The sequence below is a fragment of the Diachasma alloeum genome, unplaced genomic scaffold (genome assembly GCF_001412515.2).
Source record: "Diachasma alloeum isolate Michigan unplaced genomic scaffold, Dall2.0 Dall_scaffold_01136, whole genome shotgun sequence".
Taxonomy (NCBI): Eukaryota; Metazoa; Arthropoda; class Insecta; order Hymenoptera; family Braconidae; genus Diachasma; species Diachasma alloeum.
The window spans coordinates 76,577-96,907 of record NW_021681246.1 but is presented as its reverse complement, the minus strand read 5'-3'; the positions used below and the strand labels follow the sequence as shown (position 1 = coordinate 96,907).

The following is a 20,331-nucleotide window of genomic DNA, read 5'->3' as shown; positions in this document are numbered from 1 at the left end:
ACTTGCAATCCTTTTTTCATTCTATCGCATGCTGTTCAGTTTTTCAAGATTCTAAATCTAAATTCGGAGGGATATCTAGTAATGAATAAAAATAAACTCCAAGTAAACTGAATTAATTTTTTCATTTCCATTAAAAAATGAAAATAAAGTGCATTGCTCTGATATATTTTCAGTCACCCCAAAAATAAAAACATCAATTACCCATAATCACCGAGCAAAAACGACAGAAACCACGATTTCACAAAATACTCACGTCCCTGCAGTTTTAATATCCCCCTAATTACTGTCAATACCACAGCTGTAAAAAGTTTTACGTACAAACAATAATCATATTCAAACATCTATACCACAACATCTATAACAGCGTAATTGATTTTGCCGTTGGAGTGGCACGTGTCGAGCCAGACAGTCACGCATAAATATTCCAACCACCCCAATTAAGTCCTGAAGAACGTGACACTAATGAACTCGTCAAAACTCAGATTAAAAGTCCCCACCGATTTGGAAACATTAATCAAACGATTTAATTTCATTTTTTTCGGTGTAGATTTGCGCAGATATTTTAGAATGGGCGGGGGCTGACTAATCTGCGGCTTTTATCACTTAAAAGCCGTTTGAAATCGCGACTGAAGGCCGAATTTCAACGACACGCCTAAGAATATAATTTCGTGAAATAAAAGGATGACCGAATAAAAACTATTTATTTGATTAAAATTAAAATAACGATTGATATGTTGAGTAAACTCACCGTTTCTGTGACAGTTCAGCCAAGAAAATCCTGCCTTAACGGCAATTTAACTTATAAACTACATTTCACATATAGCAATTGTACCACAATTAACGATCGATAAACATTGTAATTGTTAATCTATGAAACTTTTCAACAACAATGAGGCGGCATGGTGGTGCACATTTTTACACTTGCTAGGAATGTTAAGGTCTGAACGGTGTGTGTGTTGTGTGGTGTTGGTGGGAGGATGGCTTTGAGCAACCAGCTGAGAGTTGCCAGTCGGGCATGTGCCGTAGCATCGCTCTCATCCCGTTTTTCAGGGATCAATATTTCAAGGAGTTTACTGGTGCGATCGGTCTCCGCTAAATTCACTGCCACTCGGTGTTATCGGTTTAGGGTAGGGAACTTCTTTATCGAATTAATTGCAATTAGGGGGGGAAATTATTTAGATGGGAATTTCCGAGGGGTCATTAGTCCATTATGAGGAGAATATTAGTGATTCTTTGAGAAAAAATTAACAAATGAAGTAGGAATAATGAATAAATAATCGTTGGAAATGATTATTCGTTCAGTTGGAGAAATTGACAAAAAAATTGAAGCGAAATTTCGTATTTATTACTGTTTTTATAAATTTTCTAAGACCCACATTTTGAAATCTGATAAATGGTGCAAGTAATTTCAATTTGGCGCTTTAATCCTCTTAACAAAATTCTATAATTGGTGCACAGGTCTGACTCTACGGGAACAGTTGAAATAATTAATGTTAATAGTTTCGAGTATGAATTTTCGTTATCGAATTAATTGCAATTAGGGAGAAAAGGAGGAATTATTTAGACAGGAATTTTCTTGATATCCGTATTCCTCCGTTTATGAGGAGAATATTTTTGATTTGAGGAGAAATCAACAAATGGAGTAAGAATAATGAAGAAATAATTATTAAAAGCGATTATTTGACGTTCAGTTGGAGGAATTGACAAAAAATTGTAGCGAAATTTCGTATTTATTACTATTTTTATAAATATTCTAAGACCCACATTTTGAAATATGATAAATGGTGTAAGTAATTTCAATTTGGCGCTTTAATCCTCTTAACAAAATTCTATAACTGATGCACAGGTCTGACTGTACGGGAACAGTTGAAATAATTATTGTTAATAGTTTCGAGTACGAATTTTCGTTATGGAATTAATTGGAATTAGGGAGAAAAGGGGGAATTATCTAGATGGGAATTTTCTTGAGATCAGTATTCTATTATGAGGAGAATATTTACTTTTGTTTCTGCGAGGAACAATCAACAAATGAAGTAAGAATAATGAATAAATAATCGTTGGAAATGATTATTCGTTCACTTGGAGAAATTAACAAAAAAAATTGAAGCGAAATTTCGTATTTATTACTGTTTTTATAAATTTTCTAAGACCCACATTTTGAAATCTGATAAATGGTGCAAGTAATTTCAATTTGGCGCTTTAATACTCTAAACAAAATTCTATAACTGGTGCACAGGTCGGACTCTACGGGAACAGTTGAAATAATTAATGTTAATAGTTGCGAGTTCGAATTTTCGTTATCGAATTAATTGCAACTAGGGAGAAAAGGGGGAATTATTTGGATGGGAATTTTCTTGAGATCAGTATTCTATTATGAGGAGAATATTTACTTTTGTTTCTGCGAGGAAAAATCAACAAATGAAGTAAGAATAATGAATAAATAATCGTTGAAAATGATTATTCGTTCAGTTGGAGAAATTGACAAAAAATTAAAGCGAAATTTTTATAAATATTCTAAGACCCACATTTTGAATAAATAAATGGCGCAAGGAATCAGTTTTCCTTTTTAATCCTCTCAACAAAATTCTAAAATTGGTGCACAGCTCTGACTCTACGTGAACACTTGAAATAATTAATATTAATAGTTTCGAGTAAGAATTTTCTTTATTGAATTAATTGTCATTAGGGAGAAGGGGGAATTATTTAGATGGAAATTCACTTGAGATCGTAATTCTATTCTGAAGAGAATACTTTTATTTCTTCGAGAAAAAATCAACAGATAGAATAAGAATATGGAAAAATGATTTTTGAAAACGACTTTTCATCGTTTAATTGAAGTAATTAAGAAACAATTCAATTGAAATCAGATTTTTATTCCAATTATCATAATTATTCTCATACACACATGTTGAAAAGAAATGAATAGCGCAATTAAACCTGGAGCAATCACAATGTTTCTTGTTGATTCTCTCAACAAAATTCTAAAAATGGTGTACAGCTCTCACTCTCCGTGAACACATTGAGAGAAAAAAAGTTCTGCCGAAAAATTATATGTTCCACCAGGAAATATTTAATGGAGTATAACGGATTTACGTGATCGAAATTAACCGATTTGATAAAAAGAAATTGCAGATTTTTCACAAAAATTGCATTGAATCACCATTAATAATAAAAAAAATTGAATCATCATTAGAAAATTTCCCCCCAAAAAAACGGACAACGCCAATGCTTAATAAAACGATTGAACTAGGAACTCTAATTTTTGCAGAATTTTTAAGCGTCGAGAAACACTGTAAAATATAAAAAAACGAAAACGGACGGTACCGCGCACATTGAGCGAGTGATCGAGTGTTAAGGATGTTTATCCAAAATCGCAAGTATTTGAAAAAAATTTTTTTTTTTTTTTTAACTGAGAGATGAAGATCTTCCCTTCACTTTCATACAAATTACAACCCACAAACCCATGCTCATTATTTAGAAATGAAATAGACAAAATGCACCAAATGCATGCGTTAGCATGCGCTTATATGGGATAGAATCATTCAAATATTTCCTCTTTTTCCCCGGGTACCCCAGATTTTGTTCTAGCCATTGAATGGAGTATGATTTTGCGCATTACCTTCTATTTTTATTTTTATTTATAGAGATAAATTTCATAAGAGCCCGTTTTGAGGAAAAATTAGCTTATTCACTTCTGCCGAGACTATTGCCATTAATTTTTTTTCAACATTAGAAAAGTTACGTTTGCATATTTTGCTGTCAGCCGAAAAAATTATAGAATTTTCCTTGACCATGAAAAAAAAACACATTTACCGATAATTTACCGACACTGGCTAAACATCCTTGACAGCTTTGAAATCTCAAAATATGGATTTTTTTCTGGATGAGACTTTTAGTCATATCTTTAAATAAACCTTTTTTTTGGTGTAACATTCACTTACAAGAACCGGATTCTCTTCCAATCCTCTATAGAACCAATCTATTCACCCAAAAGACATAAATGTCTTACGAGAACTATTACTGCTACGGACATTATCATGTTTCAATGGAACCATCCTTTATTGACTACAACTAAATTGATTCAACACGACAAAACATCTCATCCGTGGAACACATAATTTTCCAGGAAAACTAATTTTCTCTCTCAATGCACTTGAGATATTTAATGAGACATGAATAATGATAATTCTGGTGATCACTAATGCTGAAGATTCGTGGAAATTTGAAGACTTCCCCGCGGCGAAATTCGGATGTTCCAAGTACTGCGGTTTTGGGTCATAAATTTAGTACTCGTCGTCCTCGGTGTGGACGGTGTCCTCTTGTACCTCGCGGTAGTCCAACTCGAGGGCCGCCAGGTCCTCTCGAGCCTCTGAGAATTCTCCCTCCTCCATTCCCTCACCGACGAACCTAATTAAAACCAAGTAGAATAAGGAAAAAGGAAAAAAAATGACATAACTAATTTTGATGGAATGAATATTCTGAAGAATTTACCAATGTACAAAGGCCCTTTTGGAGTACATCAGATCGAATTTATGATCAATTCGTGCCCAGGCCTCAACGATCGCTGTTGTATTACATAGACAACAAACTGCTCTTTCTGTTCGCGCTAAATCACCTCCAGGAACTACTGTTGGTGGTTGATAATTGATTCCTACCTGATAAAGTCAAGAAAATCTAAATCTAAGTAGACTTCTGGTGATGAAAATTTGGTACTCGAAATTAAGACTCCAGAATTATGGGTCAGAAATGAAGGGTCAAATTAGGGGTTACAAGGGTCAGAATAAGGGTCTAGATAAGGGTGATGGGGGTCAAATTAAGGGTCATGGGGACCAAACTAAGGTTCACCAGAATGGAAATAAGGGTCACAAGGATTATAATGAGGGTCTGAATAAAGCTCACGAGGGTAAGACTAAGGGTCGTAAGGGTCACAAGGGTCAGAATGAAGGTTATGGTCAAAATAAGGTTCAGAATAAGGGTCATGGGGGTCAAAATAAGGGTCATGGGGATGAAACTAAAGTTCAACAGGGTTAAAATAAGGGTCGCAAGGGTCAAAATAGGGGTCACGAGGATTATAATGAGGGTCAAAATAAATTTCACGGTGAGACTACGGGTCACATGGGTCAGAATGAAGGTTATGGTCAAAATAAGGTTCAGAATAAGGGTCATGGGGACCAAACTAAGGTTCAACAGGGTTAAAATAAGGGTTGCAAGGGTTGAAATAAGGGTCGCGAGGATTACAATGAGGATCAGAATAAAGGTCACGAGGGTGAGAGTAAGGGCCGTAAGGGTCAGATTAAGGATTACAAGGGCTTAAGTAAGGGTTATGATCAAAGTAAGGTTCAAAATAAGGGTCATGAGGGTCAAAATAAGGGTCGCAAGGGGTCAAAATAAGGGTCACTAGGATTATAATGAGGGTCAGAATAAAGGGTACGAGCGTGAGACTAAGGGTCACAAGGGTCAGATTAAAGGTTACAAGGTTCAGAATAAGGGTCATGGGAGTCAAAATAAGGGTTAGAATAAGGTTAATGAGAGTCATATGGGGCTCTCTATATTATTAAAATTAAAATCAACTTTTGATATAATAATTAACAACACGAGTAATGTCAACCCAAACCACTAGAATTATCACTAGATGAATAAAATATTTACTTTGAAACCGGTGGGACACCACTCAACAAATTGCACATGCTTCTGCTTCTTGATCATTGCAATAGCATAATTAACATCCTTAGGAACCACATCCCCCCGATACAGCATGCAAACGGCCATATACTTGCCCCGTCTGGGATCGCAATTAACCATCTGATGATTCGGTTCGAAGCATGACGCTGTAATATCCGCAACTGTTGACCTCTCGTGACCGGCTTTATCCGCCGACAGAACTGGAGCATACGTGGCCTATTGTGAAACCAAGAAAATCGTATAATCAGGTCAACGGGAATTTTGTTCGATTTCAAATTACATGTTCCACTTACCAGTGGGAAGTGAATGCGAGGGTAAGGGACTAGATTCGTTTGGAATTCTGTGAGGTCGACATTGAGAGCCCCATCGAATCGCAAACTCGCGGTTATGGACGAGACAATTTGGCCGATTAGTCTGTTTAAATTTGTATAGCTTGGTCTCTCGATGCTCAAGTTTCTTCTACAGAGCTCGTAAATAGCCTGAGGGAAATAATGGTTTTTTCATAAATTGATGTTGAATTTATATAAGGAGAGTAGTCAGTAAAATAGACAACAAATTCCAGAAATTTTATCGTGTTCAAGTTACACTGAAATTTCAGGAAATCTTGTCATTGACAAATCAAATAGTCCATTGATTTTCTGTTCAAATGATCTGAAAATCAATAAGACACTTGATTTAAGTTCAATTATTCTGTGAAAATTTAGAAAAATCTGGAAAATTCTGGGAAGAATTGAAAATTCATGTCATTTTCTTTCTGAATATTTATGTTCCACTGAAAATTTAATCGAGCTGTAAAACTTCCATCTCACTCCCACTGAAAACTCATCAATTTCCGGGAATTCTACTTAAAACTTGAAATTTCATAACCATTTGTTTCCTAAATCCGATTCAATGTAACTCTCACGAAATTTACTAGAATATTTTCCATGAAATTTCAAAAAATTTCTAACCGTGTATAGTATAGTTTGATACGAGTGCGTAATAGTGTTTTTGCTTCCGAATGGAAAAATTGTATTCATCAAATCCACCATTTCCAATGTTTTGTATCAGGATAACTAATTTTAATCTCAGGAGTTTGAATATGCTATTTTTAGACCATGTTCGGATGAATGGATGTATATGTGCGTACATGACCGATCGTTTTTCATCGATGACTAAAAAAATTATTGTTGAAATGAATCCAGTTGTGATTTAAAATATTCTTCCCAATCTTAACAGAGTTCGATCATGAGATTAATTGCATCATCTGTTGAAAAAATGTATTTTGACTCTAATATTTAGGGAAAGATGAAAAATTTCAACGTTGGAATCAAGTTGGCTGCCAATATGGGAATAAAACGCATCTCCCCACTGATTTTAGGCGCGCGATGAGAGAATCTCTCACAACTCCCAATCGGTTCCAATAAAATAGTTTTTATAAATTTATTAGTACGTTCTGGAAAGGTTCTTCTGCCAAAACGAAGCAAGATAGTAACTTGAGGCATATAAAAATGGTTCCGTTCAATATGTGCAATTTTAAGGTATGTTTCCTACGGGTTAACATCATGAGCTACGCCTCTCAAATAATCCAGATCACAAACGATACAATGACTTACCATTTCCACCTGTCGTCGAAAATAAAAATCAACAAATCATTTCCGCAGGAATTCGAATTTGTTTTGATATTTATTCCTATTCAAATACAGGCAGGTCAATGACTCCTGTGTTTTTAAATTTACATAGAATTTGAAATATGTGTCGCTGCCCGATATGTATGTGTTGAATAAACTATGAGTTGAATAAACTATGTGTTGAATTGATGTATTGCGGCAAATAGTTCTGTCACCTTTAATCCAGTTCCTAAGAAAAGAACGAATTTTTTAACCTTTGCTTCGGATTTTTTCATCCCGCTTCGATTGAGAATTCATGGCGCAAAGTTTTCCCCCATTTCAATAGTTTGTTTTGCTTCTGAGGGCTCTTAAACAAGTTTTTATTTCACAATTTGCATATTTCTCACCTGATTATCGACAATAAACGCCACCTCACAAAGGGTCACAAGGGTCAGAGGAGTTAGAAACAGTTCCAAATAAGGCTCACAAGGGTCAGATTAAGCGTCATATGGGTCAGATTAAGGATCACAACGGTCAGATTAAGGGTCACAAGGGTCAGAGGAGTCAGAAACAGTTCCAAATGAGGCTCACAAGGGTCAGATTAAGCGTCATATGGGTCACATTAAGGATCACAATGTTCAAGGGTGGGGTGTGTATAAAGAATGGCATTGTATGGCACGTTTCCCATTCCTTGAAAATTTTTGTGAGAGAAGGTCTCATAGCGCGCCTACAATAATCCAGATCACAAACGATACAATGACTTACCATTTCCACCTGTCGTCGAAAATAAAAATCAACAAATCATTTCCGCAGGAATTCGAATTTGTTTTGATATTTATTCCTATTCAAATACAGGCAGGTCAATGACTCCTGTGTTTTTAAATTTACATAGAATTTGAAATATGTGTCGCTGCCCGATATGTATGTGTTGAATAAACTATGAGTTGAATAAACTATGTGTTGAATTGATGTATTGCGGCAAATAGTTCTGTCACCTTTAATCCAGTTCCTAAGAGAAGAACGAATTTTTTAACCTTTGCTTCGGATTTTTTCATCCCGCTTCGATTGAGAATTCATGGCGCAAAGTTTTCCCCAATTTCAGTAGTTTGTTTTGCTTCTGAGGGCTCTTAAACAAGTTTTTATTTCATAATTTGCATATTTCTCACCTGATTATCGACAATAAACGCCACCTCACAATGTTCAAGGGTGGGGTGTGTGTAAAGAATGGCATTGTATGGCTCGACAACGGCAGTGGACACCTGAAAGCCATATAATCCTTGAATGCACCTTTCATCATACAAGCAAAATTCACCCTGTTAAAAATTCATTCTCACCATGAGCTTTACCTTGTACCCCACCCTCCCATGAGAAGGAGAAAATAAAACAAGGGTTACCTGGGGGGCTGGATAAATGCTGAAGGTGAGTTTGCTCTTCTTGGGATATTCAACGGAGAGTCTCTCCATGAGTAAACTGGAGAATCCAGAGCCTGTCCCACCTCCGAAGGAATGGAATATGAGGAAGCCCTGGAGGCCACGACATTGCTCCGCTAGTCTACGGATTCGATCCAGGGTTAGGTCAACTATTTCCTTTCCTATTGTGTAATGACCCCGGGCGTAATTGTTTGCCGCGTCTTCTTTTCCGGTTATTAGCTGCTCAGGGTGAAATAGCTGTCTGTATGTTCCTGTTCTCACTTCGTCTAAAGATAGAGTGAAAAAAATTCAATCAAGGATATCGTTTTTGAGGTCAATTTTTCTATTTCAATGATATTTTTCATTCAATTTTTCATTTAATTTGATTTTTCAAATCATTTTTGTAGATTCTTTCCGTTTTTCGTACCAAAAAATAGGAGAATTATAATTCAGACTTCAAGTTAAGGATATCCAAGGATCTTTTACAATTTGGTACAACCATTTTTAGTCATCAAATTTGTTAATTAACTTGCGCGAGAAAAATTCGAAGAGAAAATCATGAATATTCAGCGAATTCAAATTACATTTTGCACAGAATTTTTTTTTAACGATTTATAATAATTGTTTATAAATAAAAAATTTAAATTGTTTAAATGTTTGGAAAGCTTTTTTTTGAGGCATGAACTCGAGTTCTGGTAAAATTCTGAATACGAATAAATTTGTTACGATTCTAAACAAATGATTTTTACGGTGGAAAATTGGTTGTTTATAAATGATTTTTAGAAAATGCTCATAATTGTTGAAAATTGCAATTTTGTTAATTATTTTATCAATCTTCCTCCAAAAGTAAATTTTTTCATTTTTTTTTTTTAATGTTTTCTATCCTCACTTCCAAGGCCTCTTAATGACAAGGAATTAAAAAAAAAAATTAGAGACCGATTGGTTACGAGTCTCAATTTTGTGTGTTACTTTCTATAAAAAACCCTATAGTGAATTCTATAGGAAATCCTATAGGAAATCCCACCAGAAAAATCCTATAGGAAATATTCGAATTCTCCATAGGATTTTTTCGTACGTGATATGAAGGAATTATCATTTGTGTAAATTTATACAAAATCATTGTATTCGTACAGCAGAATAAACCGTAAGGTTTAAATGCTTACAATAAAAAAAAATCGTAAAAAGGAAAAAAGCACAAGAATTTTTTTGAAATCTTGCCTACAACAGTCGGTTCCAAATCAACGAAAACAGCCCTGGGGACATGCTTCCCGGTGTCGCTCTCCGAGAAAAATGTACCGAAGGAGTCGTCTCTTCTGGTTGATGTATCGTCACTTGGCATCTGGCCATCGGGCTGAATTCCATGCTCCAGACAATACAACTCCCAGCAAGCATTGCCCATTTGCACTCCCGCCTGGCCGATGTGTATCGATATACACTCGCGCTGTTGAGGTAAACATACATCACGTCAATCAACCTGTCCAAGATTTTTTATCTTGGGCACGTAGCAATTGAATCGTGGAGGGCGAGGACTAGACCTTTTACATTCACTAGACTTCATTTTATATCGCAGTGTTCAATGATGAATTTCAGTCAATTTCAGTTGAATATGAAATTATCTTCATGATGAGATACTTTTTCGCTTTATATTATAAAAATCCAAATCGACTTCTGTGATGAAAATTTGGTACTCGAAATTAAGACTCCAAAATTAAGGGTCACAAGTGTCAAAATAATGGTCATGAGGGTCAGAATAAGGGTCATAAGGGTTAGAATAAGGATCACGAGGGTCAAAATACGGGTTATAAGGGTCAGATCAAGGGTCAGAGGAGCCAGAAACAGTTCCAAATAAGGCTCACAAGGGTCAGATTAAGGATCACAAGGGTCAGAGGAGTCAGAAACTGTTCCAAATAGGGCTCACAAGAGTCAGATTATGCGTCATATGGCTCAGATTAAGGATCACAAGAGTCAGATTAAGGGTCACAAGGGTCAGAGGAGTCAGAAACAGTTCCAAATAAGGCTCACAAGGGTCAGATTAAGCGTCATATGGCTCAGATTAAGGATCACAACGGTCAAATTAAGGGTCACAAGGGTCAGAGGAGTCAGAAACAGTTCCAAATGAGGCTCACAAGGGTCAGCCTAAGGGTTCAAATAAGGGTCATGGGGGTCAGACCCTAAGGGTCACAAGGGTCAAAATGGTCTTTATATCTCCATATTATAAAAATTCAAATCGACTTCTGGTGATGAAAATTTGGTACTGGAAATTAAGACTACAAAATTCAGGGTCAGAAATGAAGGGTCAAAATGAGGTTCACGAGGATCATCAATAAATTGATGGCAAGCTTCCGAATGGGTTCATTTTTATTGTTTGATGAATTCTTATAGGATATATAAAATCGGTTTAACAGTTCTGAAGACATGCAATGAAATAAATTTATTTATTTCGCATTTTCGAGACATTCCAGTCGATTTCAGATGAGTATCAAATTATCTCCTGGCTGAGGAACTTTATAAGGAATAAAATTCAACTGGAATATGTGTGACCAAAATTTTGTGCTACGATTTCTCCTGAAAAAACAATGCGATTCAATTTTTTTTTCACTTAATCGACGTGTCTTCATGTAACTTAGAATTGATTGGATTCTGAACAACATCGCGTCAGCGGTTCTGTAGATTTTGCAGTAAAACTTGTGGAAAAAGGTCGAAAAATGTCCTTTTTTTTACAATGTTTGTGGAATTATTTTAGTCGTTCTTGGATTTTCTAAAAGTCGACCGCCAGGTGAAAAATTATAAAATCTCCGAATAGAGCAATTTCAATGCTTCCACTCGAAAACAAAAAGAAAACAAATAAAAATGATCTTTACCTTCTTCGCCATTCGCTCATTAATAAAAGCCATTCTTATACCAAATAAAAAGGAAAAGTAAATAAAAAATACAAAGATTGAAACGAAGAAAAGAACCAATTTGCAAGTGATAAAATCGACACGCTCGTGCCTTCCGTTAAGCCACAACTAATGTCCCCACGATATTCTACATGTCTCCAAGTCGCCTCCAACACCTTCACATAAAAAGTCAGTTGTATGCCTTGACCTAGCCCGAAGGCATCAATAATCCACGGCACTTCGACAAAATTGCAGAAGCATTTCTGTTTGCCATATCAGCATTGTTAACATTAGAGACAAAGGGTATAGGTTTATTCCGATCGTTTACATGCAATAGCATGGCGTGCAACTCGTATGAAATCGATTCCAAAGGTTGTCGAGCTGTAACCATAGCAGCTGGATCGTATCTGCATGGAAGATATGTATTTTTGCGGATGATGGTTATGATAAGGATGACTATTGTCATTCCGTCAATTCACTTACGACTGCTTTTCAATTTCTTGTTTAAGCGAAATGACACTTTAATCTTTCCAGTCTATAATCAGTTGAAAAATTATTGATAAGAAATAGCTTTTAAAGTCGAGAAACATTCTCTGTTTAACAATCGAAGTTCTGTATCTGACTTGTTTCGTTACGGTTCATATTACTTCACAGTTGTTATTTACTTTTCAATTTTTTCTTTACATCAAATCAAACTTCAATTTTCTAGTTTACGATCAGTCAAGGGGAGACTACTATGAGTTTTAAAAGTCGTGGGTTATTGGAGTGAGACTTTTCATACGTTGAAGATCGATTATATAGATCTGAAAACGAATAATTAGTGCAAAACAATTTTTTTTTATTGTTCGTTTGCCCGAAAACACTTAAAATGCCAAAAACAGCCTAGGGGCTCCAATTTTTGAGCTACGAATGATTTTTTTTTTCAAAATTTTCGGAAAAATGTGTGGAATAACAATTACGAGCTAGTTTTTTTTTAATTCGCCTCTTACATGGCTAAATTTGCTTTTTTTGTATTTTTTTACACAAATAGTGAATTTTGTGTTATGAAAAAAGAAACGAAATCAGCTGTGTAGGAGTCGAATTCTAAAAAACTGGCTCGTAATTGTTGTTCCACACATTTTTCCGAAAATTTTGCAAAAAAAAAAATGTTTTGTAGCTCAACAACTGGAGGCCCTGCACTGTTTTTAGCATTTTAAGCATTTTCGGGCAAACGAACAATAAACAAATTTTTTTTTGCACTAATTATTCGTATTCAGATCTATATAATCGATCTTCAACGTATGAAAAGTCTCACTCCAATAACCCACGACTCTTTAAAATCATAGTAGTCTCCCCTTAAAAAAAACTATCGATGAAATATTTATTGAAAAATTGATACAATGAGGAATTGTTTTGAAAGTCCTAGGTCTAGAAAGTGACCATTAAAGGCATTTTGAAGTGGTAAAACAGTACAAGTCAGTTTTGACTATTGACCCGTTTTCGATGAATATCTCGGAATCTAAGGGAAAAAGCCAAACTTTTGTTATAACCTTTTCTGTAGAGCCGATTGAGAGCTACAACAAATAAGATTACAAAAATTTCGCTATCTCCCTTAGATTCCGAAATATTCCTCAAAAACTCAACTGGCAGATAAGTCATGAATTTTAATAAACATTTTCAAAACATCGGAAGGTGAATAGATTTCATCAAAATAGCTACAATTGTTCTAATATAAGTTCTTTCAAAGTTTACTTCGATGAAAAACAACCTCTACCATTCCATGTCGTTCTAAAATTAATAAAAAAATTAGTAATTGCTAGTTTCGATAAATTCCATTCAACAATTGATTATTCCTCTGATATTGTTTCAGAGTTTTTATTGATAATGCGAGGGTATAGCCCTACTATACCCTTCATGAATAATCCATAGACTTATGACAGGTTCATAATAATGGGGTGACAGAGGGGATTAACGGTATAATACCTAGACGTGCTGTTATTTTCACTAGTCCGAACGTATGGAAATCACGTATCCATATGGCGTTTGTGTTTATATCTACATTATAATGATAATTATAGCTTCTTAATTATTATTTGTTTTTTGGATTGACACGTGGAGGGGAATCTAAAAAACGCGAGAGGCTATCCATGGAATAAATAATAGAAATAATATCTGCAGTTACATTTCTATCATTCAGAAAAAGGTATTGACAAGGAAAAGAAATCATGAAAAATTACTGTACAATCTGAACCGACGGCCGTGGTCGCGTGTAGCTGCGTGGTTAGAGTGTGAGATTGGCTTCTAAAGTCTGCAAATAATTCAAAATTGCTAATGATTTAATTAAATCCGATTCTCAAATTAGGAATCAAAAGAGAAATGACAAAATGTAAACGATAAGCTCCAAAATTAATCCAGAATACACATTTGTAGAATCAGTTTTTTCCAATAAATTAAACAATCATTCACGCAATTTATTAAGGATGTTCGACACCCTTTTAGCCAAAATTGACGTTGTTTTCATTTTTCTGGCAAATTATCGATGGGAGTGACGTGAAAAAATATAAGGATTTTGTGGTTTGTCATTCTTTAATGGCTCACGAAGTTGCGTAGTGGTGCGATAATTTTCATGCGTTTTTTCTACAGTTTTGTGATTCTTTTTAAAAGTTTAGAGAAAACGCAGGAAAATGTTCGCACCACCTTAAAATTTCATCAGTCATTGAATAATGACAAAACGCAAAAACGTTATATTTTTTCACGTCAATTCCATCATAAGTTTGCCAGAAAAATTTAAAAAACATGAATTTTGGCAGAAAGGGTGTAGAACATCCTTAAGAACATCATACAATATTGAAAATAATAATGAAAATAATGAACACTTTGGAGAAAAGAAAAGAATTCCCAGTTGGGCATCTGGTCTGCACCAAAATATTATCACTGGAATTACAAATAATTTTGAAAAACTTTTTGATCAGGTAGGTATTAATGCAAGAAATATTTCGTTACTTATGAACCACGTTGATTTGATCGAGATTAATTAAACTCTGTGTAAAAATCAGTTACAGAAATTATCAATTTTCTGTTAGTGGTCCGTTTTGCCCTAGGGGTCCGTTTCGCCCCACCCTCCCCTATATAGCGTAAATATTGAAGTGTTTTTGAATAAAAACTTGGTTTTAAAAAAAAGTGTGAGATTGGCATGCGGGGTCCTGTGTTCGTTTCCCGGCTGTCACCAAATTTTCTGACACTCTCAATCACACGGTTTCATTGTCGAGCGGGAGTCTCGTAAACGAGATGACTGTACCTGAGTAGGTTTTTTCCTTCAAGTGAGGTTTTCACAGGTACAGGAGAAATCATATAAATCCGAGAGGATATACGAAAGAGAACAAATTCAAAATCAAAATTTTACAGTGCAATCTAGGCAATCGGCGAGCGAAATTATATTTTAGGAGATTTAATTGAAATGAAGGAGAAAAATGGGAAGTAGAAAAGGAATTTTGTCCTTCGCACCGTCGTTTTTACTAACAAACGGTAAAATTTCATTTTCAAGAAATTCCATTCAATTATTGATTACTCCGTGATATTGTCTCAAAGTTTTCATGGATAATGTAAGGGTATAGCCCTACCATACCCTTCATGATTTAACTACAGACTTATGATAGGTTCATAATAATGGGGTGACAGAACACATTAACGGTATACTACCTAGAGGTGCAGTTGTCACTAGAATATACATGTAATAAATAACAGGAATAATTCTGGCCTTTAATTAAAAAAATGTATTGAAAAAGGACAAAAAATCATGAAAAATTACCGTACAATCTAGGCAATCGACGAGGGAAACTATATTTTAGGAGATTTAATTGAAATGAAAGAGAGAAATGAGAAATAGAGAAGAAATTCTGTCCTTTGCAACGCAATTTTTCACAAACGAACAGTAAAAATTGAGATCTATTAGTGAAAAGGCCAAGAAGAACTGTTTAAATATTCAATTTCTCGTGCAATTTTTTGTTGATTTTTATCTCCGTCAAAGGAAGGGACTCACCATGTTTCGAAAATGAAAATCTCTCTCAACCAATTGGAATATCCGACTCCAGGTGTGCACGGACTAGCCGTCTGACCAGTTCCACGTCCAGATCACTACACTACCTGGCGTATTAATCGAGTGATGCCACTGGGATACCTAGCACGAACCTCTCGAGCACTATAGTGCACATGGATTCGTGTAGATTAGCATATCTTCTATCTGTTTTGCCTGCAGTGCACTGTACTTTTAATGACATACATATTCGTGCTAGGTGATGGATGCAAACAATGGGGGAAGGTCATTGGCACTTTTGTAAACAGTGGCATTGATTCTTGGGGCATTGTTTATTCATTTCATGATTCGAGGTTTTGGTTACGTTCACTGTTGAAAAATTTTGACTGGAATTTCCTGTACTTTTCCTACAAACTTTCATCAGATGATAGTTCCACTGAAATTTTGTAATTGAAGATTCAAAATTTTATGGCAAAAGCAATGGGAACTGGGAATTTCGGTTCAATCATTTCATGGAAATTAATAGAAATTCCGAAAATTCGGGTGAATATATACTGTTAGAAAAAAAATTAAAATTTCATGAACAGTTTTTTTTAACGTCGCCTTACTTATACCTACTTTATGTAAGTTTTTCAGCGAGGGGGGTTTTTGATGGTTTTTCAACAGGGTGCGTGCCCTGAGCAGAGGTGCTCGTATCAATCCGTAAGAATTGATACCATCGTTCCTCCCAACCTATCACTGCGTCTGTGGCCGACTTTGTGCGCTGTACCGTATTCACTCCTCGTCACTGAAGAGACATGAAAAACCACAGAAACCCATGTGGGTACAGTCGGTTACTCCATTAGCAACCTCCCGCTCCCCCAGAGCCAAGATAGGCCGAGCCGTGATAAGCAGAACCCGGCCCAGGTAGGCCCTTAGCCCTTCACAGAAGTTAAGGGCCCTTCCCAGCTGAGATTCGATCCCCAGCCACTCAGTGGAATCCCCAACCCCTGTGATCAGAAGTTAAAAATTCCACACCGGCTGGGATTCGAACCCACGACCGTCTACCCAGGTACAGGTAGGAATTGACGATAGAAACAGGACTCATCAAGTCCTGGAGCAAGGATTGGAAATGCTCAACCAGGGCTGGAGCTCAGCCTTGGATCGGCCCTCCTTCAGCTCCAAAATGATAACCTCGTTTTAGACTTAGTCCATAAGGCTTGAACAATGCTTGGCGCCAAGGCTTGGTCCAAGACTTGAATTACAAAATTTTAAAGGCTCAATCGCACTTCTTTCAAATAAATCATACTAATGTTTACGAATATGTGTTCAAATAATTTCTTATTGCTTCGTAACCCCTTTTATGAAGCCAGAGCAACTTATGAAAAAGACTGACGGGACTATGTACAGTTCCTCGTGTAAAAAAAATGTTTTATTTCTGCATTTCTGAAGCAAGTGAGAGTCTCAGTGGCATTAGGCGGGCCAGAAAATACAGAATCGACTTTCACTCGGCGGAAAAATTCGATTTTGGCGACAGTCGACTTTCCCCCCGAAAAAAGCCCAACTATGGCACTTTGGCTCCGGGTGAAAATAAATTTTTTTTTATTTCTGCATTTCTGGGGCAAGTGAGAGGCGCAGTGGCATTAGGCGGGCCAGAAAATACAGAATCAACTTTCACTCGGCGGAAAAATTCGATTTTGGCGAAAGTCGACTTTCCCCCCGAAAAAAGCCTAAATATGGCACTATGGTTCCGGGTGGAAAAAAAAATTTTTTGATTTCTGCATTTCTGGGGCAAGTGAGGGGCGCAGTGGCATTAGGCGGGCCAGAAAATACAGAATCAACGTCCACTCGGCGGACAAATTCGGTTTTGCCGACAGTCTACTTTCCCCTGAAAAATCCAAGATGACACTTTGGCCCCAGATGAAAAAAAAAATTGTTTATTTCGACATTTCTGGCGTCTCCGAGTGTTTTATTAGCATGAGAAACGTTAATCGATTAGAAAAATTAAGGAATATAATCGAAACTACCTTTCATTTTTGGGGCCGTGCATAGGCTCAAATAAGCCTTGACTTACTGAGCCTCAATACTCAAAGCCTAGGCTAGGCCTGAACTGAACCTCGGCAATGGCCCTTTGAATCGCCCTCATTTCAGGCTCGAGTAAACGATGAAATCAAGCCCGTCCCAGGCCTGAGTCACTGACCCTCACCAAACCTAGGCTCGCCCAGGCTTGTTTCCATCGTCAGCCTATATAATTCCTACCTGGGTAGTCGTCAGGCCAAACTAACGATTTAATGACCGCGACCACTGGACGTCGGTTTATTAACAGTTGATTACTCATTTTCAGAACAGTGACACTGAATGCGATTTAGGGAAAACAAGTGGGATATTGCTTTCAATTTTTATCAATTATTGTACCTGTTTTTGCTAATAAATTAGCAATATGCTTACGAATGGATATAAGATCCCCATGATATCCCCATAAAACCCCTATAAGACCTCCATAATATCCATAAGACCCCCATAAGACGCTCGTGAGACCCGCATAGGATAAAACAATATTAGTCCAAGGTTGACGCAAGCTTAGTGCAACGTTGTCGCAATATTGGCACAAGGTTAATTCAAGGTATGCGCAAGGTTGGCCGAAGGTTGGTCCAAGGTTGGTTCGATGTTGACGTATGGTTTTTTGGCTATAATTCGAAAACTGATAATGGCATCGAGACCATGTTCGAACTCGGTCTAGATAACGTGAATACGAATATTTATACCGCAAATTCAATTGATTTGGATAATTATTTTTTAATGACCGTGGCAAGACTGAATCAGTCACACGCATATACACATACACACACATACATACATACGGACGTGCTCCAAAAACATCATATTCTGATTCCTGAGACCAGAATTAGTTTTGAGAAATACAATGCTTCTATTCGGAAACAAAAATTATAACATTTCAGGTTTCACTGAAAGTTCAGTAAAATTCCAGAATTTAAAGCAGTATAAAGACGAGAATTTCTTAATTTATTTGAATTGCCAATTTAATGTGAATATGCCAAATTACATTGAATTTTCAGTGAAATCTGAAATTTCATAATTTTTTCCCCCTAAATCGCATACAGTTTCACTGTCCTGAAAATTCTAGAATATATTTGCCAGCATTTTCTGGTTTTCTATTTATTTTCAGAAAAAAATGGAACTGAAATTGACCGTTCTCTTTGATTTTTCTACGAAATTCTGAATTTTCAAAGACGAAATTCCTTGAAATTTCAGTCGGAATTAAATTCGATAAAAGTTTCTAACAGTGTATACTTGAATTCCCAATCAATCCAAAATTCCGAGGAAAATTCAGAGCATTTATGTAATGAGTATTCTGGTTTTGATTGAAAATTCATGTGAGTTGAGGAATTCTTGTCTACCTGCTGTTTACAAATTTAGCATTCTATCGAATTGTTTATGAAATCACAAATTTCATCATCCCCTTCCCCTCCCCCGCCAAATTCGAATTCAATGTTACTCTCCCGAAAATTACCAGTGAAATGTCCATGAAATTTGAAATTGTTTCATCACAATGTTGTTGAAACCCCATTATCATTTTATTCCTAACGCCTCATTGGATTCTATCGCCAGTAAATTGTTCACATGATGTATACGAACAAACGCCACTATTTTTTTTCAAGTCTGTTTAATTTTTGCCGATTTCCTGTCAGAATTTCGCATTTTTTCTGAAAAAAATAGAAGAAAATAACAATAGAAAGTCTTCGAGTTTTGTTATATTTTCAAACAACTTATTCTATCGAAAAATTGTTCGACAAATATATTTTGCATTGTCATAGATTTCTGTGAAAAAATTGCAGGAAAATAAATTACATAGGAAAATGAAAATCTATTATTTTTCACAATCAAATATTTTTCATTGAACCATAACGTGAAATGTGGAGGAGTCATCTATAACACTTAATAACAATTATTCCTACATGTAAGGTATTATACTTTTCTCTCTCTATTATAGCCTTGATGGCGCTGACTCATGTATTTTGCCACTTTTGTATGGGGACGGGGAAGGGAATAAAATGTAAAAACCCAGGAAATATACACGTGAAAATAAACTAAACAAATAATAATTATTTCTTCCCACTCAGAGATCCCCATCAATATTAAATTTCTGTAATATTACAAGGATTTGACCCTTACATTATTAAAGGTTTAAAATATGTTGATTAAAGTTTTCATATAATATAATATTAATAATCTGATTCTTTACGAATAATGATATATTTAAAATTCGTTAATATGAAACTGTAAATTTACTACTAAGTGAATAATTCAAATTTCTTGAAAGGGGATTTTTGATTACACAACTAATCGTCAATCTTCCTACTTCAAATTATTGATTGATAAAATAGTTGAAAATTTGAATATTTGAATTGATGATACTTAAGTACTCGAAAAATTTCAAGAGTGATATTACCTAATTAAGGGCTACAAAAGTAACCGTAATAAAATATTACAAATTTGGCTATCCCTGTTCCCACTGTAAAAATAACAAATTTCATAGAAATTATTAAAATGTTCTTGAATATTCTTTCCTCATGATCAATGGTAAAATCCATTGAAATTTGATATCTAGTGGGCCACGATCCATATCACTCTCCTACACGCCCACTGGATAGCCAGATTACTCTTAACTCTGAACAGAGGTATCTGGTGTTAGTCTCTAGCTGGCACTCAGTGACAGAGATCCTCAGGAGACTTTTTTATTTTGTAATTATCGCGAGGAA

The 20,331-nt window shown here is 35.7% G+C and overlaps 1 protein-coding gene across 2 annotated transcripts; it reads right to left on the bottom strand.

Moving 5' to 3' along the window:
• Window positions 1-4,040: 4,040 nt before the first annotated feature.
• Window positions 4,041-15,658, bottom strand: LOC107045934 (tubulin alpha-2/alpha-4 chain). Of its 2 annotated transcripts, none has more exons than XM_015268346.1 (8): window positions 15,578-15,658; window positions 9,899-10,121; window positions 8,666-8,967; window positions 8,438-8,530; window positions 5,976-6,161; window positions 5,650-5,898; window positions 4,492-4,655; window positions 4,041-4,407 (listed from the first exon to the last, which is right to left on the bottom strand). In XM_015268346.1, the coding sequence occupies exons 1-8, from the start codon at window positions 15,578-15,580 to the stop codon at window positions 4,284-4,286; spliced, it is 1,344 nt and encodes a 447-aa protein (XP_015123832.1). In that variant the 5' UTR covers window positions 15,581-15,658; the 3' UTR covers window positions 4,041-4,283. The 2 variants fall into 2 exon arrangements, with proteins under 2 accessions (XP_015123832.1, XP_015123831.1); XM_015268345.1 differs by lacking the exon at window positions 15,578-15,658 and adding an exon at window positions 11,542-11,671.
• Window positions 15,659-20,331: the final 4,673 nt, after the last annotated feature.